Source organism: Carya illinoinensis, chromosome 5, assembly GCF_018687715.1.
Source record: "Carya illinoinensis cultivar Pawnee chromosome 5, C.illinoinensisPawnee_v1, whole genome shotgun sequence".
In the NCBI taxonomy this organism is placed as follows: Eukaryota; Viridiplantae; Streptophyta; class Magnoliopsida; order Fagales; family Juglandaceae; genus Carya; species Carya illinoinensis.
In genome coordinates this window covers 46,912,034-46,936,389 of record NC_056756.1, presented here as the reverse complement: position 1 = coordinate 46,936,389, position 24,356 = coordinate 46,912,034, and the positions used below count along the sequence as shown (strand labels likewise).

At 37.0% G+C, this 24,356-nt stretch overlaps 3 protein-coding genes across 6 annotated transcripts; 1 reads left to right on the top strand and 2 right to left on the bottom strand.

Annotated features, from left to right (window-relative positions):
• Nucleotides 1-1,161: 1,161 nt before the first annotated feature.
• LOC122310551 (histone-lysine N-methyltransferase ATX4-like) lies at nucleotides 1,162-13,244 on the bottom strand. Of its 4 annotated transcripts, none has more exons than XM_043124522.1 (23): nucleotides 11,377-13,244; nucleotides 11,209-11,264; nucleotides 10,888-11,119; nucleotides 10,322-10,450; nucleotides 10,129-10,197; nucleotides 9,951-10,019; nucleotides 9,763-9,863; nucleotides 9,349-9,441; nucleotides 7,828-7,963; nucleotides 6,666-6,768; nucleotides 6,460-6,559; nucleotides 5,243-5,367; nucleotides 4,684-4,829; nucleotides 4,159-4,263; nucleotides 3,733-3,797; nucleotides 3,348-3,561; nucleotides 2,840-2,926; nucleotides 2,666-2,725; nucleotides 2,491-2,580; nucleotides 2,131-2,217; nucleotides 1,969-2,043; nucleotides 1,640-1,740; nucleotides 1,162-1,532 (listed from the first exon to the last, which is right to left on the bottom strand). In XM_043124522.1, the coding sequence occupies exons 1-23, from the start codon at nucleotides 12,343-12,345 to the stop codon at nucleotides 1,442-1,444; spliced, it is 3,303 nt and encodes a 1,100-aa protein (XP_042980456.1). In that variant the 5' UTR covers nucleotides 12,346-13,244; the 3' UTR covers nucleotides 1,162-1,441. The 4 variants fall into 4 exon arrangements, with proteins under 4 accessions (XP_042980456.1, XP_042980458.1, XP_042980459.1 ...); XM_043124524.1 differs by having other exon boundaries at nucleotides 2,666-2,722; nucleotides 11,377-13,241; XM_043124525.1 differs by having other exon boundaries at nucleotides 10,903-11,119; nucleotides 11,377-13,241.
• Nucleotides 13,245-16,282: 3,038 nt separating this feature from the next.
• Nucleotides 16,283-20,156, bottom strand: LOC122311910. Its single transcript, XM_043126680.1, has 4 exons — nucleotides 19,868-20,156; nucleotides 17,665-18,168; nucleotides 16,893-17,036; nucleotides 16,283-16,676 (listed from the first exon to the last, which is right to left on the bottom strand). Exons 1-4 carry the CDS (start codon nucleotides 19,970-19,972, stop codon nucleotides 16,569-16,571), a joined length of 861 nt encoding a protein of 286 aa, XP_042982614.1. The 5' UTR covers nucleotides 19,973-20,156; the 3' UTR covers nucleotides 16,283-16,568.
• Nucleotides 20,157-20,389: 233 nt separating this feature from the next.
• LOC122309611 lies at nucleotides 20,390-22,573 on the top strand. Its single transcript, XM_043123143.1, has 4 exons — nucleotides 20,390-20,878; nucleotides 20,983-21,021; nucleotides 21,832-21,986; nucleotides 22,079-22,573. Exons 1-4 carry the CDS (start codon nucleotides 20,875-20,877, stop codon nucleotides 22,319-22,321), a joined length of 441 nt encoding a protein of 146 aa, XP_042979077.1. The 5' UTR covers nucleotides 20,390-20,874; the 3' UTR covers nucleotides 22,322-22,573.
• Nucleotides 22,574-24,356: the final 1,783 nt, after the last annotated feature.

Sequence of the window (24,356 nt, the reverse complement as noted above, 5' to 3'; positions counted from 1 at the left end):
TTTACAAGGGTTCGACAAACACATTGGTGAAAAGATTTAAGGGTTTTGTATACTTTCCAAATATTTAAATTTTAGAAAATTAACTAAACTCTTTGACAAAATAAGCACTCTATCTAATTTCCTATTTTAAGGTATAGGTTTAGGATTTGAATAGTGACTCCATAATTTGAAGAGTTGCTATTTATCCTCTAAATAAATTTTTATATATTTTTTTTATAAAGAATAGTTAAAGATGTAGAAATATTAATAAAGAAATAATTGCAAAAGATTGTTTTAATAGAATGAAAGGATAGGAAATGAAATGTAGGATTTTTTTTTTTTTTTTTTAATGAGTAAAATTTAGGAGGAAATTATAAGATGTGATTTCCAGCTAAAATTTAGAAAAAATTATAGAAAATTGAATGTAAATGCTCTTAGCTTTATGTAATGTAACCATCTAACGTGTTGCGAGTACCCTCTAGAACCCGTGCAAAAGTGGGGTATAAAACATTACTCGGCATGGAAATCGGTATCGAATGTGTGTCAGAATTGATTTTATGTGTGTACACAGTAAAGAACAGCTCAGAAAGCATATAAGGAGGCCTCTCACAATATTTTATGGCCCAAACATAATTCGACCAGCAATTTGGGCTGATTGGATTTAGCCAGCCTGGTACTTGGTGGATAAAATTATTGTAAATTTAGCTAATTTGATGTAGATGTATTTTAAGCCAACTAGCTAAATTTTGACTAGGAAAATGATTTACACAACATTTTTCACAACACTTTACATAACTATGTTTTAAATGAAGGATATTTTTGTAAAACACCTTATAGAAGTAACATCATTTAACAAAAATATCCTCATCTTACAACATTATTATGAAATGTGTTGTGAAAATATATCATTACTTTTTTTGACTATGCCTCCTAACTCACAAATAGCGCTCACCTTGTTTAGGACCAGGCTTGGTTCCCAACAGGAAATGGACACGTTGGATGTGGGACAAGTCCAGTTCCAACTGGGACCAAATACACAGGGACCTAAAATAATTTGAGATCGGCGAGAAGAACAAAAAGCTTGTTAGCTTTTGATCAATCAAAGACAGACCCCATACCCACATATCCACCCATGAAATGGATGCTTAGCCAACAAATATAAAAGCCACCTAAAGCTCTGGATTGAAGTAATAAAGTATAAAAATGGATTAGCCTTTAACTAGAAAGATGAAATGTGAATGGGCATATATACACAAAGGCCATCCAGCCTATGTAAAGCTTTCATAAGCTTTAAGATTGTCAAAAGAGGACAAAAGGAAAAAGAACGCCAGAAAAATACATTATGATTTTCTTTTCTTTTTTCATCAACAGAACTTACAATTTTTTGTATAACCGTAAGATCCCACGAGAGAGGGAGATGGGTTAGTGTTCCTTGCGGAGAAACAATGGCCTATGCTGTGTTCTAATTCATGAACTTCCGGCAGTTTGGAGCGTTACATAAACAAGGGACTTTAAACTCATCAGGCTCATCAGGATCAAACAAGTAGTCATACCTGCAAGATGCATCCAAAGATAATGCATTTAGCAAAAGCGAAGCGAGAAAAGAGATAAGGAGCAAGAGAGACAGTTAAAGAAGAAGAAGAGAGGAATAAGTGTTTACGTTAGCTCGTCACCAGCAGAAACGTTAGTCTTGGCAATAAGTACTATCCGGCTTTCTTCGTCACCCACACTCATAATTCTCGCATAGCAATTGGGCATACACTGGATAAAAGTTTGATACAGGGCAGCACAGTAAGTATAAATGACAACCATAGTTGCATTATTAGGTGAAGAAATGAACCAAAAGGCTGCCCACTAGCTCATATAAGATGAGCGTGTCAAGCAATTTCTTTTCTTTTCTTTTTTAAGTTGATAAGAAAATGAGGAAGAACTGCAAGAGAAGCAGCATCCTAAAGTTATACACCCCATCCTTTAACAAAAGCAACTCACCGAATGGTTAATTAGACGTGCTATGTTTCCTTTATCCGTGGCATCCACCACAACCTCTTCGCTGATCTTAAAAAGCTGCAAGATAATGTATCAAAATCGTACATGCGCAAAGGAGAAAAAGAAAAAGAAATAACAAAAGCAATCTATTCTTTAACAACTCACATAGCAGTCTTTGCCTTCTAATCTGTAGCGCACCTCCCTCAGGTCTGCAATACTGCGCCTGACTTGTTCACCACGATATTCAAGAACCTACAGACCATATTCCACATGAAAGACTCTTCTAATTCATGAGGAAAGCCAAATACACATTATTAGAACATGTGACTTAAAAATATCATTAGAGCTAAGTTGACCACTTTTGGCAGGGGCCTTCTTCTTCTTCAGATGCACACATAGGAATCAATCACAAACCATATTCCTACATAATTTCTCTATATAGGTAATCTTAAAGGGGAAGTAGACAGATAAAGATAAAAAGCAAGCTTCTGCCATCTATCAATATTCTAGCTTTAACCAGCATACCATTTCTCCTTCTTGAATGTTTCTGCGTGCAAAAAGCCCCCATCCATGTATACCAGATCTACCACAGCAAACCCTATCATTTTCGGTTCTCTGCAATCAAATATGTACACCCAAAAAATAGTCAGGAACCCAAACCGGAAAGTATTTTAGTATTTAACAGAGGATGGAAATTTGCCTGTAAGTGGTAAAGCCGTTCCCTGAAAGAAGAAAACGCTTTAGGCTCCTCTAATACCTGCTAAGAAAAAAGAAGAAGCATGTGACCTCTAGATTGATATGTTGAATCCCTCAAAATCACAAGGAACATATGTTTACAGTTGCATCTTATCTGGAAAAGAGAGAAGAAACTTACTCTGCCAGTGTTCAGACGTTGTATTTCTCCTAAAGGATGGTGACAGGGACCCATCACTTGGTGGGCAATCGCTTCATCTTTTGTTCTCTAGCGAGGATTGAAAATAAAATAAAAAAAGAAGAAAAGTGAGAACAACAGCGAGTTCAACATTATTATAAGGGAAAAAAACTTCCAGAATCCCAAACGTGTATAACTAATTGGAACCTTGGAACCAGCCAGGTGTATATGTTTGAGACATTAAAAATATAATTAATTTAGCCAGAAAGTATTAACAAGTATACTTCTTCGCCACTTTCTGCAATATAAATTTTCCATTATCACAATTTAGCCCAACACTCTTTGCGAACTCTTTCTGACGGGCAACCCATATCCAAGAAAGCCGAAAAAAGGGGAAAAAGGCTCCCTGCCTGCAACCTTATATTTCAATTAACCAGCAGAAGCGTTCTGAAAATTTAATTCTAGGGCAAATATATCAGGCATGAAGATCAAAGAATCTCATGCAAAGTACCTTTTTGTGATTGTTTAATCTTTTAAAGATCCGACACCTAGCAGCTGAGAATGGCTCAAGCTCAGTACTTTCTTCTCTGGGTATCTCTTTGATCTTTTTTCTGTTGGATGAAATTAGCCTAGACCCAGCCTTCTTCTTATTTTGGAGGAGGCTTTTGGCAGAAAATACCCCAAGAGGAGATTGGATAATCAAAACAGTATCCGGATTTGGAGCCCTGCAATGAAGATGATACCATAAAGACAAAAGGTTAAAACTGTAGAGAGCACAGGAGTAATTGCTTTCAAGGTATGATAACAAGGTAATTCAAATCGATAATTCTAAGCACAAGTGATTGAGAAAGAAGAAAGATAAAAGGAGGGATATTTCAGACATGAGGGTTCTATACCTGTGATAGGCGCAAAAAGAAACCATTTTCGTGATCTGTCTACCATTTTTCTCCAAGCAGTGCAACTGAAATTTACAAGGGAGAAATGTAACTCTGTATTGAGAGAATACTCATAAATCTATCCAAAAGAAAAGCACATTATTAAGTGTCATTTAAACCAATATAGGAAGAATCAAAAGGCCAAAAGAGAAAAAAGGTGGGTTTTGATAAAGTTAGACTAGGTATATTATCTCGTAGCCTGATGGTATGAATACAATTACAGAATGTATATTATTCTATATGCAGGGACTCATTGGTATGTTCAACCCACACTATTTTCACCAGTTCATCAATATTTTAGACATTACATAATCAATTTTATTTTTGGTTACAAAGGTGTTTTCTGTAATTCCAAGTTTCCTTTGTTTAGTTATCATTCAAGCATACCTCCATGCGATACCCTGCCCTTGATGCACACATGGCATGGAAATATGTGGAGCACTTGCAACATTGTGTGCATGAACCATGAATTTGCTTGCAAATTACACAAATCTGAATTTCAAGAAAACAGGATGCAATTAGATTGTTATGCCTCAAACTTTCAATAACCAATTAACCCATTTAAAATCAGCATGCATTCATTAAGACCAAAATGAGATAATTAAACAAGACTTAAATCATTCAACAATTTACCAAGGTCACATAAAACTATGATGATATTGAATGAATCATTCCTCATTATCTTCAATGGTGTGAATAGGACCTTTTTTTTTTCCCAAAAAGCGGGAAAAAAGATTGAGCAGTGAACACATTAAAATACCATTTAGATTCAAGAACTGTGATCCCTCAAGAGATATTCACATTTTTCAATATGAAACTTTATTCTAAACAATGAGATGTATGGGTGAATGGAGATCGAGGACTTGAGTTGGAACGACTAAAAAGAAGTCACGTGTACTTCAGATATTCCACCTTTACAAATGAATTGGATGGTATACTCAAGATCCCCAGAGCTGGCTCCATCACTTCATCACTAGCAAAAGAAACTTCGGGTCTAAACCAAGCACATGTGACATGAACCCACAATGTGTCGACATCGGTTGGCTTTAGAGCACCTCCTGAGGGGCACAAAAAATATAATCCAAATACAAAGAAGATATCAAATCATGATCACATGTTGAAGCCAACTTTACCAATGCTTGATGAATAATGATTCACATGTACGTAAGGAAGTTATTTGAGATGAAAATGGCAAAAGAACTTCAGGCCAGAAGTAAAATAACCATCTTTAGCTGAGGAAAGCTACCATCATAAATGCAACTTCATTTTTTAAGTAACATTCACGTTATTAAGTGCATAAACTCAAAAAGAATGGAAGGCTTGTTTTGCTATGGAAAATAGAAGAATATAGCTCATAATTTTGCAGAAAAAGTTCCAAAAAATAAGTATAACGAAACCAAGGTGAGGAACTTTAAATTCTCAACTGAACAAATAAAACTCGTGAAAGTTAATTCTATGTAAATGAACATGCCTTTTACAGGGCAAAGGCAGCACTCCCGCTTGATTTCAGGTTTTTCACATGCTTTGCAAAGCCATGAAGTGAGATCCCGGACATTTCTTGCTCCATAGCACTCTTGATGAACAGCTATTTGACATCTGAATCAAACAAAATGAATCAACAGTGAGATTCAGTACAATCTTCTAATAAGGCAGTGCCTCCAGTAAATATAGTAACAGCTCCCATAAAGAGTATCATTTCTTTTAAGGAACTGAGAAAAAAAATTCTATTTTCAGTTAGCATGTATGATAGGACTTACCAATAATGAATGGGAGATAAGCAGACTAACTTGCACAACCGAGAGCAAACTTTAGGTGAATGTGAAATATTTCACGGGTTACACCAAAAAGATATACCTCCTCAATTCAGTGCCAGAGCAAAATAATATATATATCTATATCGATATAATGGTTTTTTTGTAAGCAAGATAATCTTATTAACAATCCAAAAGGCATTATCCAAATACACATGGGATTAATATTAAATGCAACTAGCTTGAAAAATTTTTAAAAAATCAAAGAAAATTCTGGAGGCTGAAGCTAGGGAAACATAAATGGGTAGCCATCCAATAATAGTGTATTCAAAAAGAAAGCTTTAAGTTCCTTTGTTGTCCATGTGCTGTCTTCAAATCTCTGACTGTTTCTTTTTCGCAATGCATATTCATAGGTAAATTTTTTCATCCAACAATTCAATTTAATCTGGTCTTATATGGGTCATTTGGAAGGAAAGGAATGGTTCAGCTTTGAAGTGGTTGACAAGTTGCTGTCAATCAAACTTGTCCCAGAAAACTTTGTATGATCGGAAAGCAATCACTTTAGCTGTGTGTGCGCGCTTGTGTAGAATTTAATGATATTCAAACAGAACTATAAAAGTTTCCAGTCCTCGGGAATTAAACATAAGGATTCATCACCCAGTGCGAGTCCCCCTTAAGGGGGGTCCAGGAGGAGTAGCTTGAATATGGTTGTTTTTGGCATGATGTGTCTCCTCTCAAGGCTTGAATATGTACTTGCACCAGACAATGGTCCTTCTATTCTCTAATCAAGCATGCTTTAACAAACAAACATATATATATATATAGATGTGTGTGTGAGTGTGCACATGGTATGTATGTATGTAAAGGTTTTTCTTGAATCATTAAGACTTGACGATTAATTATCACGCATATATGATAATAGACATATTGACCTTACCGGTTACATATGATAATCTTGTTATAATCCCAATCTTCAACCCATCTACAAACAGCACACCGCTCCGTTGTCCACTTAGCACAAACAGGTTCGTACTTCTCTGTCATAGTAAAATCGAGAAAGCAGCCCATTGGTACAATTATCAGCAGAACAGTTGGTGCAACTCATCAAAGTGTAAAATTCTATAGTTGGAGGAAACTATATACCTTGCAAAAATGTTAGCAACTTCCGCTTTCGTTCTTTTATGGAAGGTTTCTTAGTTTTTACAGAAACAATAGCATTCTCATGATAATCTGCTAACTGCAGCATCTGCAAAGCCAAAGGAGAATGCATTAAAATGGATAAATATATTATAGGTTCACAAATTTGTAAGGGCCCATGAGATGAAAACAAAGGACAGTGCACACAAGCATTGTTCTTAGAAGTAAGAAGATTGGCTCAGCAGAATAAAGTGAGAAAAGGAAAAGAATGATATAGTGTATGCAAAGGTTCTAGAATCCAGAACATGCGTTAAACTTCAAAACTGGTATTGCAATGTGAAGCCTCTAAAAGAATTTATGAAACATGGAATTAGCAGAGAGCAATCCCCAGAAAAGGTGCTGATCATATAAGCTAGATATGAGGAGGGGAAAGCCATTAGACAAGTAACGATTTTGCAGATATTAATGAAAAAGCTTATATTGACGATGTCAGGCAGAGCACATAAGAATATACGATCAAACATATACGGCAAAAGAGGATGCCTAAAGAAACTATGATGTAGACAAGGATTAAGTCATCTAGTTGGCCATGTTTGAACACTCCTGCATTTGTAAATTTAAGTTGGAGCTAGCCACCAGCTGCTACCATACTACGTTATCAGATTCATACTCCATGCCAAACACCCGCATCATGGCTCAAATTCTATTGTTTCCAAAGGTAAATAAGATAAAATACAGAGAGAAGCAATTTATGCTTTTCCAAGTTTCACAACAGATCAATATCTTATTCTTTTTTATCAGTCACAACAAATCAATATCTATGTTAACAAAATGAATACGATCAGTTACACACTTTATAGTGTATATTACAAAATATTTTGAAGACTGTAGACTGTATAAATTGCAGATTAAAACAATTGGTTCTAAACTTTTTTTTTTAGTTTTTTTGTAAGTAACGATTGGTTCTAAACCTATGCAGAAAATGGTGGAAAAACTAATTTTATAATTAGTTGGAGTTTTCCCTATGCAGATAAAATCCTAGTATCAATCCAACAACAACTACAAATACATCATTCTCATAAAATGAATTCATCTAAACATGCCAAGATAGACACAAGGAATGAGATATACAATACGGAAAAATGTAAAAATGAAGCACAATACAAACCCATTGTTCCAATGGCAGCATGGAGCCTTTCACCCTAACACCAGTCCTCCAATTTTTCAATTTGGAGCCTGTATGTTTTACCCAGTCACTAAGTGCTTGCTTTTCTGTCCCACAAAACCCACAATTGCAGATGACTCTGAAACAGAAGGGGAAATAAAGAACTTAAAGAAAACATTTTCAGATTTAAAAACATGTAGTAGAATTGAAGTAAGGTAATGATCAGCTAACAAATCCAATTTTGTTCCCGTATGTATGCAACAGTGAAAAGAAATAATTATAGAAAATTTAACCCTAAGTAACAACCATCATCCAGTGATCCAAAAGCATTACAGCTTTTTGTCTCAAATTAGTTACTAGAGTGCCCAGAGATTTTCCTTTCTTCTTTTAACAAGTGAAATTTTATTAAAACTCGAGAAGGTGTTGCACTAGTTCAGTATTACACTATTACACAGGAAGTATACAAGAGATCCACAGTGCCAAGAAAATTTAAATTTCAAGATTTCTTTGTTGCCTCTCACCATAAAAACAGCACACAAGTTGTGCATGTAAGTAATAAACCACAGAGTGAAGCATGACGCTAATGGTCTTCGTCAACATCTGAACATTTGCAGTAACAGTGTTACTAATGTGTGGTGTGGAGATCAGCCTCCAAAAGGGACCTTTTCCGGATCTTTTCCATATTGCTCAGACTAAGGATTCATAGGTGGCAGATCATTAACAGCTTTGAAATGGATCTCCTACGTGGGAGGTCGACTGTATCAGTGGCAAAAGATTGGGACATGGGCCTCTTTATTTCATTCTATCCCTAGTTGTATTCTGCCCAGGTAACACACAGCTTTCCATGGAAGTCCATGTGGAGAGTAAGCCCCAAGAGTGAATTTATTTGTTTGGACAGTATCAATAAGGGAGATCTTAACCTTGAAGAACCTAAGGAGGTAATGCATACGTAAAAGGAATGGAGAAAACAGTGGATTACCTCTTACTCCATTGTGAGATTGTTACCACTAAGTGTTAAGAGAGTGGGTGATGCCTAGACGGGTGACAGATATTAGCATGTTAGAAAGTAGGATTTAAGAGTTATGACGGCAGACTCTTGCTGAAAATAAATCCAATCAATGTACTGTAGTGCAAAATTGTAGGAAAGAAACAATTGAGGCTTCAAAGATATTATAAAGACAATGGAGGAACCCAAAGCTTTGTTGTTTGATATACTCTACTAGTGTATGGGTGCACACTTTCTCTAGCTTTAGTTTCCAAAATTTTCTAGACCTCTTTACTTTCTCTAATTAGGTATACCTGATGTATACATCTTGTGTACTTGGACAGTGATTTTTTCTTCCATTAATAAAATAAGAAAAAAATCTAGATGAAATATTTTTATAATGAAAAAATCTTTACTTGGTTTAATCCACCATCTCTCCTTGAGTTTACATTGCTGACGAAGGCTTATAGGATTATGTTATGGAAATACAATCATAAAACAGAAAAAAAGTATGCATTTATGAAGCTATATACGCTTACAAGTGAAGACTTGGAAAATATATGCCTTCTGTGTCATTGCAAAACACAGTAACCTTGTTAGGTAGCACCAATTGACCATCATTTCTGTTCCATCTGCAATGAAAACTCTCAAATAATTAGACATACAGGGGTGAAGGGACAAATTCAATACCAATCTGAATGTCAGATGTGAAATGGCTTGAAAACAAGAATAAACTATACTTATTACGATGACAACGACGACGACAACAACAACAACAAAGAATGGAACAAGAATAATACAACAGCTACTGCTACTCATTGTCATTCCATCATCCTCCTCTTCGCGGTTACAGCCATGTTCATTACCATTGTAAAATTTGAAAAAAAAAATGACTACAAAAAAGGTAGGATAGACTTGAACTTGCCAAACTAAAAACTGAAAAACAGACTTACTTGACTTTTAGCTCTGACTTTTCTGACTTTTCAGAATCTGATAACTCAAAATCAAACTTTGCTTTGCAAGTTGGGCAATAATAATCAGTACCCCCCAGATTCTATGAAGCACAAATAAATTATAGTCAGGGAAGTCCACAAAATGTGTTTTACTATCTAATTATGCAGATGTCAAGTGAGGGAGAAACCTTAAAAAGGTTGCTGGAAATTTTGTCGCACTCAGCATGCACCCAAACTTTACAACCATCACAGCGTACCTAGTTTAGCAGGACATCCAAACAGAATTTTATGTAATAGACTTCTTATTTTCCGAAAGAAAAAAGAAAAAATTATCTTAACTCTAGAATAGTTAGTAGGCGGCCTCACCCAACTTCCACTGTCTGGATGATTCCAAATCTTCTTGCATATGCCACAATAATGATTTGATTTTGTTAACTGGGATAAGAACTAGTGTAAGCAAAAATGATAACACAACGTACCACAGACAAAAATCTATTTGCGAAGTTGGTTAACAAAACTTGTATAAAAAGCACCATATAACAAGACAGGTCATACGAACCCTAGCACACGTTTTACATAGAAACTGTCCTCCAGGAGTTGCAATCTTAAATTTCTTTGTCATTTTGAAAGGAAGGGTCGTACCACAGCCTTCACAAGGACGTGTGGCTTTCTTCTTCCCAATTACATTCTGCATAGAGGAAAGAAATACCATATCATGGAAATTGCAAGCACATTAAAGAAAAAACTTCTAGTCACAAGTTGGCTTTGTAGAAAAAAGAGCAGACGAAAAGAAAATGTAATTTGTGCCAAAGACTTAACTCATACAGGGTTCCTTAGCAAAACAAAACTTCCATTAATTAGGACAAAGTGACTCAGTTGACCAAAGTTTTTCCCCCTTGTGTCAGACAAATTTGATACTATAAGACGTTGTTTTCTTTACTCTCTTTACATTCTTGAACAAGAAGAGCAGTATGAGTTACCCTCACTATTACATATTCCAATCAAAAAGTCATGCAGAAATTCTATAGCAAACCAGGTTCTGCTGATTTTTATTTTTTATTATACTCACCCAGAGGAATTTTGAGCAACTCTATGCAGTTAAACAAAGATGAAAGCAGAAAGTACCGGAATGCAACTTGCCTGGTTGGCATTGTGACAGTCCAGATCCTGGTTTGAACCAGTAGCTTCTTGAATCCCCCTAAGCTGAATAGTTTCATCACAGATTGTGTTCCCAGCTGCGATGTTTATATCTGCTATCAACTTCTCTGTAAAACCATTTTCAGCCAAAAATGCCTCTTCCATAGCCATCGGAAATTCACATGGCTTGCAGCCAATCAATTCAGACTGCTCCTGAAACCTAGATCAAGCATAAACTCACGTAAACACAAAGGTCGCTTTATATTCCACGAATCAAATCCAAATTCCAAAGAACGAACAATAACGTACCTGTCTACATAATCCGCAAAGGGAAAGATCATCCCGCACTTGACCCATGCATAATCCTGGTTAAGATCATTAAAGTATCCCATTCAATACCCACATTCTTCTGGACCCAATAATAACACCAGTTAAAAAATATAACGAACAAAGCTCTGCGTAAAAAGTATTCCATACCCTTTGATTCTCGTTTCCAGAGTACCCAAAAAACATCACACAAGCCGCATCTGCTATACAAGACCTCAAAACCAATTCAGGCGCTTGCGTCATTGGATCAATCACAATGGCAGGCCAATAGGGCTCTTTCTTTCCCGGCTTTGCCCACACTATGTCACCTGAATAGAAGTCCTCCGGTCCATACAACCCGTTTTTCCTCCCACCATTCTCCAAAAACTCAACCTGCTCCTCAATTTGGTCTACCAGGTACTTCTCATCTTCCCCTAACTGTTCGTTTGCCGATGTCAGGGTACTCCGCGAACTCGAATACTTCCTAATATCATTGGAAACCTTAAACCCGACATGCCCTTCTTCCGTCCCCTCCTCTTCGTCACACAATGTTGCATATTCCCTACTCTTGAACCCGTTTTTCTCAAGGTGACCAGATCTTTTCGTCTCCTGACTACTGATTTTCGGCCTTTTAAAGCTAAATTTATCCTTTTTGCATTCAGAATCTTCATCAAAACTATAATCACGCAAGCTAGTCTTGCTGTCTTTCCTCCAATTCTCGATAACCGAATCATTAAACCGTGAAGGAAGTACCTGAACCCGGCCTCGAGATGTTTTCACCAGTGGCGGCCGTGAAACCTCAGCCACAACTGTAGGATTACTTTTCACCTTCGCTCTTGTCAAATCCCGGACCCGCGTTTTCGACTCGACTTCCCCGGGTGAGCACGACAATTCGGTGCACCCCGAAGCAGCGAAGCCCTTCTCCGTGCTGATAATCCCTTCAAAGCCCACGGGGATTACGCCAGCGGCGATATCGCCAAGAAGATTGAGAGGGTAATACCCATTCTTGTTGTTGCTGTCCTTAGTCTTCCTCTTCTTCCGAGTCACGGCCGAGTTCTCCTCGTCCTCACCGGCCGAGTCACCGAGTTTGCTCCTTTTCAGACTCGGCATTTGGGATTTCAAATTCCGCTTGATTATCATTGTCTCTAACGAATAAAGAAATAAAAACCCACCACTTCGAATTCGAATTGGGACACTCCAAAAACCTTTGAATATCACATCAAACGCCAGACCGAAGAACACCCATAAACCCTAATTTTGCAAAGAAAAGAAACAGAGCCATCGCAAGAATACGGTCTGAACAACTCTATTTTCCCGATAGGCACACTAATGGAAACCCGAATTCGTGAGAGAAAAAAGACAACTGTGAAAGATAATGTTGGAGAAATCAATCGTAGAAGATTGAATCAGTGGACTCTGTTAGAATATGGATCTGCTCGCTCTCTCTTACTGCTTCTGAACGCAGAGAGATAGACAGAGACGGATACAGGAGAAAACAATACATGATACAATTCTGCACAAAAAATTGTAGTCTTTGATTACGGAAAGTGGGAATACGAAGTTAAAAGGATTTTTTTTGGGTCACAAAGTTTGGGAAATTTTCCAAAAGAGGGAAGGTGACAGAGTCGGGGCGAGAGAGAGTAAAAGAACGAGAATTTAATATACAATACCTTATATACAAAAATCGTAATCTTGGATTATACAGAACAGAAATATGAAATAATCAAAACACGTAAAAAAATGGGAAATATTGCAAGAGAGAGAAAGAGGGTGACAGAGTCGAGAGAGAAGGGGTCTCGGCGTTATCTTGTGCAAGTGTTAGTACTAAAATGCGTGAGAGAGAGAGAGAGAGAAGGGGGAATTGGGGTGAAGGTTAACACTAAACTTGCTCCTCGCGTGTTTGGATCCCAATTTCTTCTTTCTATTATCGTCACAGAGAAAGTTCATGGCCGGTGAAGCTAGATGGGCTGGGTTTCTATTGGTGTTTATTTTTGCCTTTATGCCAACATATTCGTTCCAAGAAACATGGAAATCTAACGTACCATGAAAAAGAAACACACAAAGACTTTGTCTTGTGTATGATGTGAGTTCTGTGGATTGATTCAACTTTATAATGTGTTAAATTTGATAACCATGGTTCGTTTCCTTGCCTGTTTGATCATTTCTGTCATGACTCATGGGCCTGTTTAATTTGGAGCGCTGGTATTTCAAATTGTGGTGGTAGTGGTGAAGAAACACGGTGGATATTTTTCATGGGACTTCTCTGTTTCTGGTAGGTGTTATCTTACCCACTTGGAACTGATTGTAAATGGGTTTTGGTTTCGGAAAATGTTGTTGGGTGCTGATGATTTTGTAGCATTAAGATTTCTGTAAACTCGAAATGGCCATGGTGTTCTTCGTGTTGGGTTTTTTTCGTGTTTGAACTAGTGGCTTCGCCAATGGAAGTTGTGGGTTTTCGATTTTCCCACCAATTTCTTGAAAGGGTATTTTGGACACTTTTTTTTGTGGCCGATAAAAGTTTGTCAACGGTTTAGAAGTTAGAACTCAGTGAAACCGTTGATACGTTCGGGCTTTCATACATTTTTTTGCTTTAATTTTCAGTTCTTATAATTCTTTTTAACATTTTCTATTGGGTTGGGTACTATGTTTTTCGTTTTGTTGTCGGACCAAAACTGCTGTAGATTTGAGCTTTGTGGGGGAGCATCACATCCTGCATCGGTCGAATAAACCCATTGCTTTCTCGACAATTTTATCGAATAATTTCTGTAAATTTCGGTTAAGCAAATGGGTTCGGAAGCTTTTTTTATTTATCCTAAATGGAAAAAATGTCATGTTGGGTGTCCTGACTTGTTTTTTGGGTGGATGGAACTGTAATTGGTAGCTGTTGAGATATTAACGGGATTTCAGAGCCACCGACCTTTTGTACCTTCAATTTTTTTGACTTTTCATTCAGGTTTTGGGTAAGATTTTGGCAGTGTGGGTGGTAAAAGGTGGGGGATGATAAGAGGCTGATCTGAGGTTACACCACTTGGACTACATCCAAATCAGAGGAATGGTAGGTGAATTGAAGTAGTCGGTAGTTGGGTTCGTTAATTGATCTGGAGGGTGATGGTTTTAAAGAGAAAGACATCTTCAAGAAGATGCTGTACCGTGGAAAAAAAATCCTGTTGATTTCTAAAACATTTTTTAGGATGGCAAGATTTGACTTGGCTTTTTAGCATGCGAGTTCATTAATGGCTTTTTCTATTTTTGCAAAGATTCTCCTCATGCTCTGAAGGGGTTGACCATTGCCCCAAGCGATGCACAAAGTTTCTTAAGCTAAGATCGGGCATGCTCTGTAACAGATGCCCCATGTCTTTGTACCTAAAACATGGAGATATAATCAACCATTTGAATAGCTAGATTTGTGAATGCAGCGAAAAGGAGAGGCGCAAATAGACGGCCAAAATTCAAAGAGCATTCGAAGTCTTGGTCAATGATAAAGTACTATGAGTCCTGAATTAGATGATAAGAACGTCACAACTTTTGTTTTTTGTTTTGTTTTTCTCGTTCCAGTTCTGGTATGTGGTGTTAATGGCGAGGCCTAAACTGGTTTGGCATGTCGGATCACATGGAACCATCTAAGCTTTGGTGTTTTATTTTAGTAATATATGTTATCTTCTCAACTTGCCACCACAACGTGCTTAAGATAACAAGGTCGGGGCACGCATGGTGGCAGTCTCTACTTGTTGTGGGTGCTGTTCTCGATTTTTTGTCGTGTTGGATATGAGCCATGCCGTCTGAACAATGACGGCTTTAAAATTGAAAACTCACCCACGATCCCTTTTTTGGGATGGTATTTTGGGCAGCTGCCTGTGATGCCTTCTGGCAGATGGGTCCCTTTTTGGGTTTGCTTCGAAGCTACTGTTGCTAGGAGAGATTTTCCAATATATGAACTTATTCATCCAACTTTTCCTTTTGTTCTCTGTGGCATATTTAAGAGTAAAGAAAATTCTGTGTTTATGGTTAAAGAGTAAGCTACCTTTTAGACCTAGAGACTCAGCACATATCTCTACGAATTTGTGTAAATTAATTGGTAAAAAGAGCCACACTTTCATTTTAATCTTTTGATTGGGTCTGTCTGGAGATTCCTGTGTTGTTAAAGATGGCCTGCACCAGGCCACCATAGCTCCGTTTAGCTTCTCGTCTTCTCCCCTCTTGTCTTCTATTCTACACCTTCATGTGAATTTCAGACGGATTTTTAAATGGGTTTAGCACCAACTCTTTCATATATTTCTAACTTGAAGTATCCGGAACCCATTGACAACGAGTGAGACCAAATAATCTTTATTGGGCTGGACGCAGTAACCAGTACAATCAACTATAACTCAACCCAGCTTAAGTGCTAAAGAAGTTGGGTTCCAATCAGAGGTTTTACTAAACCCAAGATCAAGTGGGCCCAATCTGAAGCCCCGTTGATTACAGATTTTTACAATATTTTTCAATTTATTTCACCTAATTATTACAATTTTTTAAAATTTTTACATAAAATAAAATAAAAAATTTAATTTTTTTAAATCTTAAAATAAAAATATATTAAAAAATATATTCTAAAAATATTTTATTCAATTTTTCATCTATTAAAACAAACTAGGTCGTTTCTAACTATTGATTTGCGTGAAATTGGATTCAAGACTTTTTCTTTCCTTGAAAGTTTCTAAAATATTTGAGAAGATTTTTCAAGAGATTTTTTTTTTTTGAATTTATGAAAGCAAAACTTTCATCCGGACCAAATAATAATAATAAAAAAAAAATCCTCATATTCATCATATAAGCCAGGGGTCTGCAAAATTGCAAATGTTGTGGAAGCCTCAACGGCCACACAGCAATTGAACTAAGAATATAAAATAGGAGAAACATTAACAAGTTCCTACTCTGGGTTATCTCCTTCTTCCGACACCAAAGAATATGTATGAAAATAGAAAATAGGATTTGCAGAAACTCCAGTTTAGAAGGTTTTAATATGACAATGGTGATCATTCCATTTGTGAAGTGGAAGCCAGACTAGAAAGATTACATCATTGCACAAATCATATACATGAACCAAGTACACTATTTTTCTCTTTTTTTTTTTTTTTTTTCCCCCGTTTATTTAGCAAACCTTTGTACAACTCTACTAAGAGCATTTCAGTCTACATAGGTGGTTCGTCACTACAAATAAAGAGATCAAGGCTACAAGAGTTGGGGTGTCTGGATTATTAAGGGATACCTATTCAAACTCTCTCCATTGAGTCCAGGTCTATTTTCGAGTGAAGGTTCCGCTATATGTTTGATTATTTCATTGAATCCTGCTCTGCTTATTTTCTAAACCTCCTCATACTGAATTAATTAACACTTAACAGTTCTTGCCTCTTGGCATCAGATTCATCAGTTTTTGCAAACCTTCCGCGAACCCTTGGTTGACTGTCGGCAAGAGCCTTCCTGCAAGCGTACTGAAACAAAGCCAAATTATTAGTTTCAGCAATCAATCAACTTGGCAGAATTCAGTGTAAGATGAAGAATATCTGTCCAAAGTGAGAGTTTGGACACACTGAACGGTTGTATAGATGGGAACTCTGACTCTATGAATATAACTTTGTTCTTATAATTCTGAAGAAAAATTATTTGGTAAGACATAACTAAAGGACACTTGTGAACAATTAAATTACCTTGATTTTCCTTCCGAAGTTCCTCTTTGTCTTCTTATTCCTGTATCTGGAGAGCTTTTCCCGGCGCTCATCGGTAGTACAGTTACTGACAATTAATGGGCGCTCAAGGGGAGAATGGATGAGGCTCATGCCATTACCAAGAGTCTGTCATAAAAACTCAGTATCAATGACCCAACCCCATCCTGTTGAAATGGCCAGAAACATCTAAACATTTCTCAGTTCATAGACTTTTTTACAAAATGAATGAATGTTTGATGTTCAATTGCAAGTACATGAATCTCCAAAATCTGGTGGTTTATACCAAAAGGAAAAAAAAAAAAAAAGGAAGAGAGAGAGATATAGTAAAAGACAATTGATTGATTGTGATTTTTAGACATCATCCAAAAACCTCAGACTTATTTTACGACCACTTTTAAAAATACTAATGATATAAATGTGGTCTTTACTAAATTAAAACCCACCATATTAAACTCAACTAAGCCTTAATCCCAACAATATGAGGTCTTAAAAATACACATAGAAGGGTTAACCCGTTAATTCCATAGCAAAGGGTTGAAAATGCTTCCTATACTTTGTCATATGCCATGTTTTCCTTGCCTTTATTAATTATAATTACATTTTTAACGCCATGTGCAACCTCTTTCAGGACAAGATCCTCTGCAGATATGGATTAGGCGTGATTTCATTATTGCAAGAGAACAAAAGCCGTTTGACTATCTCAACCTAAAAATATAAACATGTCAGCAAATTATGTGAATTAACTAAGGCTGACCTTAATGTCTCCTTCACTAAATGCCCTTCGCATTCCATAAACTGTATCCAAATCCATCCCAGGAAAATCAAGGAAACTTGGTTTCACTGCAGATCCATGCATCCACTCTATTGAGCTTAAACATTCCGAGCTGACACTTTTCTGGAATGGTACAGCAGGAAGTTGTCTGTTTTCCGGAATTTTGTATTCATCTATACTTGAGAGAGGAATCTTGACATCCAGAACTTCAGAGAGTGGTGCTTCTATTGCTGCCTTTTCCAATAGATCCTTCCTGCACTCATAAAAGACCTCACTCAAAAGCTGCTCATTTTGAAGCGATTCAATGTCTGCAACCTTGAGTCCTTGGGTGGAGATAACATCTTGCCCACAAGAAATCATTGAAATGGCTGCTGTCATGGGATCAAGGTTCAAAACTTGTTCTTCAATGATGGGTTCCGGAGCTTTGAATAGATCCCCCTCTCCTCCCAGGTCATATTCTAATATGGAGGTCTGAGCCAGGTGACCCTGCATTACACAAAAGCAAAGGAAATCAACAAATATCTAGTAGTAACAAAAAAGAAATTGTTGACTGAAATATCTTGCTATTGATACTAATATTGGACAGAGAGACGAAGTAATGATCAGTGAATATAAATGCTACACTAAATTATTAAAATCTTTCCAGATTCACTTGACAAAGAGTAGCATAGAAGGTGATTGGAATCATCTCTTATTGCCATTTTCTAGCATCTGACAGAATGCTTAGACAAGAAGAAGAGTAAGGCTTTTAAGAGGTGTTCATCATACAATTCTGCCAGATTTGGATTTGGAATGGCAAGGCTTACTGAATAAAGTTTACTTAAATGATAACTTCAAATCAGTTTGGAAACAGAACGCAGACTTTAGCAAACAAGCATGGTTTTGAATTTTGCATTTTGACTGGGTATAAACGGATGGATATATGAGCTTGGTATGAAAGAAAGTCCATAATGACCTGACTCTTGAAAGGAAAGTATGTTCAGTGGGTTTCCCAGAATTTTAAAAAAGAAAGGCTGACTATCTTTTTTTAAATACAATTAACTTATGCTGAAATTGGTTTGATAGTTACTGAAATTTCAGTTCCAAATTCCTTCATGCTAAATTTAGCTGTAAATGAGCATCTATATAGAAAACCCCACAATCACAAGCACAATCCCCACGCATAACTGAAGTTCAATGCTTTCGAAGTACTTTTCCTTAATAAGAAACCGATCAAGTTGCCTTTGAAATCTTCTAAAAATGGCTAAGCTAGGCAGCCACTTAAAGAGGATCTACATCTTCCACCTAATTTTAGCAAAAGCAAAGATCCATACCTACTTTAAAAAGCAGAAAAAAAAAAAAAAAAAAAAAAATTAAAGAGCAACTCTTCGTTTCCTCCCTTCTCCCTAATTTAATTTTCTTTCTGAGTAAAGTGTAGAAGCTAAACTAAAGTTTACTTTTTCTTCCCCCACCTTTTTTTTCTTAACACCACCCGTCCCCTCTCTTCAAACAACCCCAAGAAAAAAAGGGGGAAATTTCTTATATAGTTTTGATAAGAATACAGTTACTCCTATCAATGAGTTCACATGGAAAATTCAAAGAGAATATGGAAGAAAGAGTATAGTACACGGAGCCATGACCGAGAAAACGTTCTCCATTCATATTCCTTTCCTGTCCTTTTCCTATCCTTTTCCAGATCCAGCATGTAAAAGCAAACTCACAGCTGTTTCCATTTATGTTCCGAAAATTTTCGGTAAAAATAGACGCAAATAATTATTTGTTATCTCTTTCGTGGAAAACCCAACAGCACAAAACATAAAGATGCCATAATTCGATGACTAATATAATATTTTTCTATTTCCCCCTATTTTCTCAGCGACCAAACATTGGAGTAAGAAAAGAAAAGAACAAAGAAAAATGATCAAAATCCCGAAAATCTTTTAACTTTGAATGTTACATAGAAAATCAGAACTTTCAAATTCACTGAAACAAGGGACTTTCTTTTGCCTCATTTACTCAGCAAGCAAACCGCGGATACCTCAGAGTACAAAACAAACACCACTCATAAAAGTACACATTGATAGTAAGAAAAGACCCTTCCAACAAATTAGCTCAGATTAAGTTCAAAACCTAAAAACAAATGCAGATCAACCAAACCCAGAAAGAGTAGGAAGCCAAGCTAGAGAGAAAAAGAAGAAAATAGTACCATTGAAGCGCAGGACTTCTGGGTTTTGCAGTACTCATCAAGTTGTTGAGCTTCCTGAGAGAAATTCTGGAAGTAAGGGAACAAAATCTCAGTGTCTGCATACATTTCTCCAAGAGTCGAAGCTTCAAACAGAAACAGAGCTTTTACAGAGAAGAAGCTTGTTACTCTCCCCAAGAAATCAGAGCATAAACAGAGTAACACAAAAGAAGGGAACACACTGAACAAGAGCAGCCAAAATGGTTGGGTACTTGCTTGGTTTGTTCAATGGGTGGCTTTGAATTTAGGAGCAAGGCGAGAGAATTTATATATATGATAAATGGGGGAGGTGATGAGGTAAGAAAATCGAGTAAGGACAAACTAGGAAAAAGGACAATCATTGTCACAATGCACTGTCCCACTCCAATGTCTGTCTCCTATCATTTTTTTAGAAAAAATTTAAAATACTATTTATTGATTTTTATTTTTATTTTTATTTTTTTGGGAGTATTCCAAGATGTATACTTCTCTTTATATTGCTATTTGTAACGAATAAATCCACTCAGCAGCCACTGTTCGGTGCACACAATGCACACATGACGTGTAGACCGGACCGGGTTCACTAACGCGACAGAACCGGATCCCTCATTTCGAATCCCTAATTCCCATTCTGCACTCATTTCCCCCCTTCCCTCATTTCATTCCCCCCCCCCCCCCCACTCCTCCCGAGCGTAGAAAGGACTGAGGGTGCCGAGGACCCTCAGCCCTCACGGTTTCATCTCTCTCTCTCACACTCTCTCTCTCTCTCCTCGGTTCATGGTCGTCTTCCTCTGCATAGGTTATCATTGTGGTCTTCTAATCGGCATCTATTTCTCTCTCTGTCTTGCAGAAACCCTAGAGTCCGGTCACTCCGATTGAAGCTTTGTTCCTGGTGGCTTCTCTTCAACGTTTTCCCTCCGTGCACTGCTACTGTTTTTCTCCATCACACACTCTCTATTTCGATTTGGGTTGAGAAAACATTGTTGACCGAAATGGGTAAGTAAATATATTTATTATTGATTTTGTATAGATAGCTTCCTTGTTGATCTGCATTATGAGTTAAAATCCATTGTAATAACAATATATATTTGTGTACATAGGGAGGAAACCCCACTTGATCCGGTCCAACGCTAGTCCAGGTTACTTTTTCCTAATTTATTTGCTTTACAGTGCTAAGTGGTAATCTTAAAAAATGGTACAAAACAAAGGGAGCTAGGTAAAAATTATTGAATCTTGTTATGTAATGTTTGGTTGCCATTTACTTATTTGTGTGCTGATTTTTACTCTTTGGTTTTATGAATTTTAGGCTATTTTAGGGGTTGTTCAAATGATTTTGTCTTTGAGTTCATATGATACACCTTATGTAGGCGTCATGCTCATTTGTAATACTCTTCATATGAAATGTATACACATCGTTGGGGCATCTCGTTTGGTCGAAGAGCATTTGTATACCACTGACTGCTTATTATTTCCATTTAATATATGGTTATTATATACACATCCTGCTTATATACCACAATGGGGCTTTTAAAAAAGGCAAAGTGAGAAATAATATGGACTTGTGGGATTTCAACAGTTTATTGGCTTACTTATGTCATATGGAAGGGCAGATTTTGGTCCCGGTTGTTGGCCTTGGATTTTTACAAGTTTTCATGTGAGTGCTAAAAGAAAAAGTCTATTTACATCTCCAATTACATTTTTACTTATATACTCTTGCCTTGAGCTGGTAATGACCATGGTCTAGAGAAGTTTGAACCTTAAAACTAAAGACCAAACCTATTACCACGTAAGCCATAGTCCTATGGTTTCTTGTGGAATTTGTACAGTTTATTGGCTTTGTTGAGTCATATGGAAAGGCAGATTTTGGTCACTAAGTTGGGTGGTTATTAATTCCAGCATGTTAATAGGTTTTTTATTTTATGTCTTTGAATTTGTATTTGGTTTTTCAGAATCATGCATGGCACCATCCGAATCATCATCTATAGTTAATGATTTTGTGATGGAGTCACCAACTTGTTGGTGTGGTTTAAAAACACCACTAAAAACATCCCACACCAAAAAAAATCCCGGAAGGAGGTTTTTTGCATGCCCAAATTATAATACGGTAATACCCCAAAAATATTAATTTTTTGTTAGTTTTTTACCCGCAAGGCGGTATTTTAATCATGTTAATTAGGAGTTTGCCACTGTGTGCAGGGAGATGCTCGGTGTGAATTTTTCGTTTGGTTGGATATACTAACTCTACTAGAGGAGAATTTTCGTGTCAGAGAGAATAAGGCTTCTTGTTGCTGGGAGGACGTATTACAGCGCGACTATGACGTTAGGAAAAGGGAAGAAAAAGTCCGAGACGCTGTGAAGAATCTGAAAAAACAGAAACAAAAGTTACTAATGATGTACTGGGTTTTGACATTTGTAGTTGTCTTTGCTTGGTTTGGATAAATACCATGTAGCTTGTAAGTTAATTTTGGAGCTGTCTGGGTGTAGTTTTTTTTTTTTTTTTGTGACAGCTTGTTAACCCCATGTTGGGGATATAGTCATTGTAATTTCTTGTTGACCATTCTGTGTAATTATTAACAGTGGCAGCTATTTAAGTAGTTGACAGATTATGTACTAGCTAGCTAGTCATTTCTTGTAGTTGACTGAAGTAAAACAATGTAAATACGCAGGTTATATATTTCCAGTGCTTCTCTCTATGCTGGTTTCAGAGTGTTAGGGCCTTTTTTCTTACCTGAAATCAAAATGCTAAGACATTGTATTGTCAAACTAGTTTTACCCGAAAGGCTTCAGGGTGCACAGGCCATCAATGGAAATAATTAACATCCAAGATTTCATTAGATGAAATTGTAATAGCATCACCCGAGTATGTACATTAGTTTCCCTATTTGTCATAAATCCAACCAGCCCTATCCCAAAATGTGACAAAAAATTCTGACCAGATCATACTAACTGTAAATGTCAACTTGGGGCCCGAATTTTACGTCCAACTCATATACATCAATACATCAATACATCAATTCTTGCAGCAGCTTCCACATCCACAATGCCACCCTTTTTCAGCGTACCCCTAACAATAGCCACCTTTTGCAGAAAGTTTTCAACCGAGTCAAAACTTGAAAGCTTGGACAGTGTTACCAACAGTCTGGCTGGGCAAAGCTTTAAGACTTCCTTCACTGCACAAATGGGGCATGAGGACGTGTATGAAATATAAATATTTCATCTCTGTCAGAACTAATATAAAAAACCAAGGAAACTAGAAACCATGGAGCGTATTGTATGTAAACTTGGGATTTCTCATCTCTTAACAATTTACTAGTCTAAACATGCAAACCACAAAATTGAAAATGCAAAGGACCCCTTCCTAGAGAAAATGAACCAATATTTTCTGACCTTAATATTGGTAATTAAAAATGTTTGCACCTTCATCCCAAATAGAAAAATGTCCAAACTATCAATCAGGTGACAATATAGTTGAGTTCAACTTGTCTTTAGCTAGGTAGACAAATAAACAATGAAATTCTTGCCAAAAAAAATCAACCTATTAAGTTTGACAAATACAAATGTACATACTCGGGTATTCAAATATGACAAAAACAAACCATTACAACATCTTAGGCAAGTATACTCTATCATTTTGGCTATAGACATTCTGCAAATAAATTTGAAAACTTGCTCACGCATGTTTCCAGTGTGTCTCCAATTACCTACTCTGTAAAAATAATGGAAAACTTGCTCACTTATGTGGTTTCTGTAATCTTAACTAAACTCAGTAATCTTCAAACACATTGCCCTTTCTTACGCAATAGGTTGAACCACATCACAGCTAAATGTATGTACGTACAAGTCTTGTTACATAAACCTAACAAGCATTTCATTCCTCCATATTCCAAACTTAGAGTACCCATCGAGAAAGCTAATATTTTTATCTCACAATCCACAACCATTCAAACCTCACAGAATACAAGTAAAAGCTGACATTTTTATCTCATTTTTCCAACCCATTCAAAACTAACAGAAAGCTGAGGTTTTTCTCCGTGCCCTAAGCTATCATACCAATTTCGAAAAACATAAAAATCGAATCTTGATGTACACATGAAGAATATAATATTACAACACGTATAAAATTGAAAATATTCACCTGTATAACTTCTCAGTGCATTTACCCGAAACAGAGCAACTTGGAATGAGTTATGGTTTCCTCGGTTCACAGTCGTTTCAAGGGGAGTGGATGCGCCGGTTCAGGGGACATTTGTAGGTGGCGCTGATCAGTGCATCGCCGTCGCCAGGTGGCGCTGGGAAGAGGAAGGCAGATTCGGGTTTGTCCCCAGGCAGAAAGGAGTTTCAGGGCATTCAGCCCTCCTTCGCTCCGTTCAACGGCCTCGTGGGGAGCGGCGGCGAGGGGTAGATGGCGGGCCGAAGCAAGAGGAAGTGGCTGACGACAGAGACGCCGTCGCCGGGAGGCCTGGGTAGACGGACC

Bases quoted from the DNA above. Each gene is read 5' to 3' on its own strand.
- LOC122311910 (XM_043126680.1), bottom strand. From the start codon at position 19,972: ATGTATGCAGACACTGAGATTTTGTTCCCTTACTTCCAGAATTTCTCT. The intron at 17,037-17,664 runs GTCAGCCTTAGT...TTTTTATGACAG, and splicing joins TTAGTGAAGGAGACATTAAG to ACTCTTGGTAATGGCATGAG. The intron at 16,677-16,892 runs GTAATTTAATTG...GCTTTGTTTCAG, and splicing joins ACTTCGGAAGGAAAATCAAG to TACGCTTGCAGGAAGGCTCT.
- LOC122309611 (XM_043123143.1), top strand. The intron at 21,022-21,831 runs GTTACTTTTTCC...TTGGTTTTTCAG, and splicing joins CCGGTCCAACGCTAGTCCAG to AATCATGCATGGCACCATCC. The intron at 21,987-22,078 runs GTAATACCCCAA...CACTGTGTGCAG, and splicing joins CATGCCCAAATTATAATACG to GGAGATGCTCGGTGTGAATT.
- LOC122310551 (XM_043124522.1), bottom strand. From the start codon at position 12,345: ATGATAATCAAGCGGAATTTGAAATCCCAAATGCCGAGTCTGAAAAGG. The intron at 3,562-3,732 runs GTATAGAACCCT...TCTTCATTGCAG, and splicing joins TCTTTTTGCGCCTATCACAG to GGCTCCAAATCCGGATACTG. The intron at 1,533-1,639 runs GTAAACACTTAT...TGCATCTTGCAG, and splicing joins TCTGCTGGTGACGAGCTAAC to GTATGACTACTTGTTTGATC.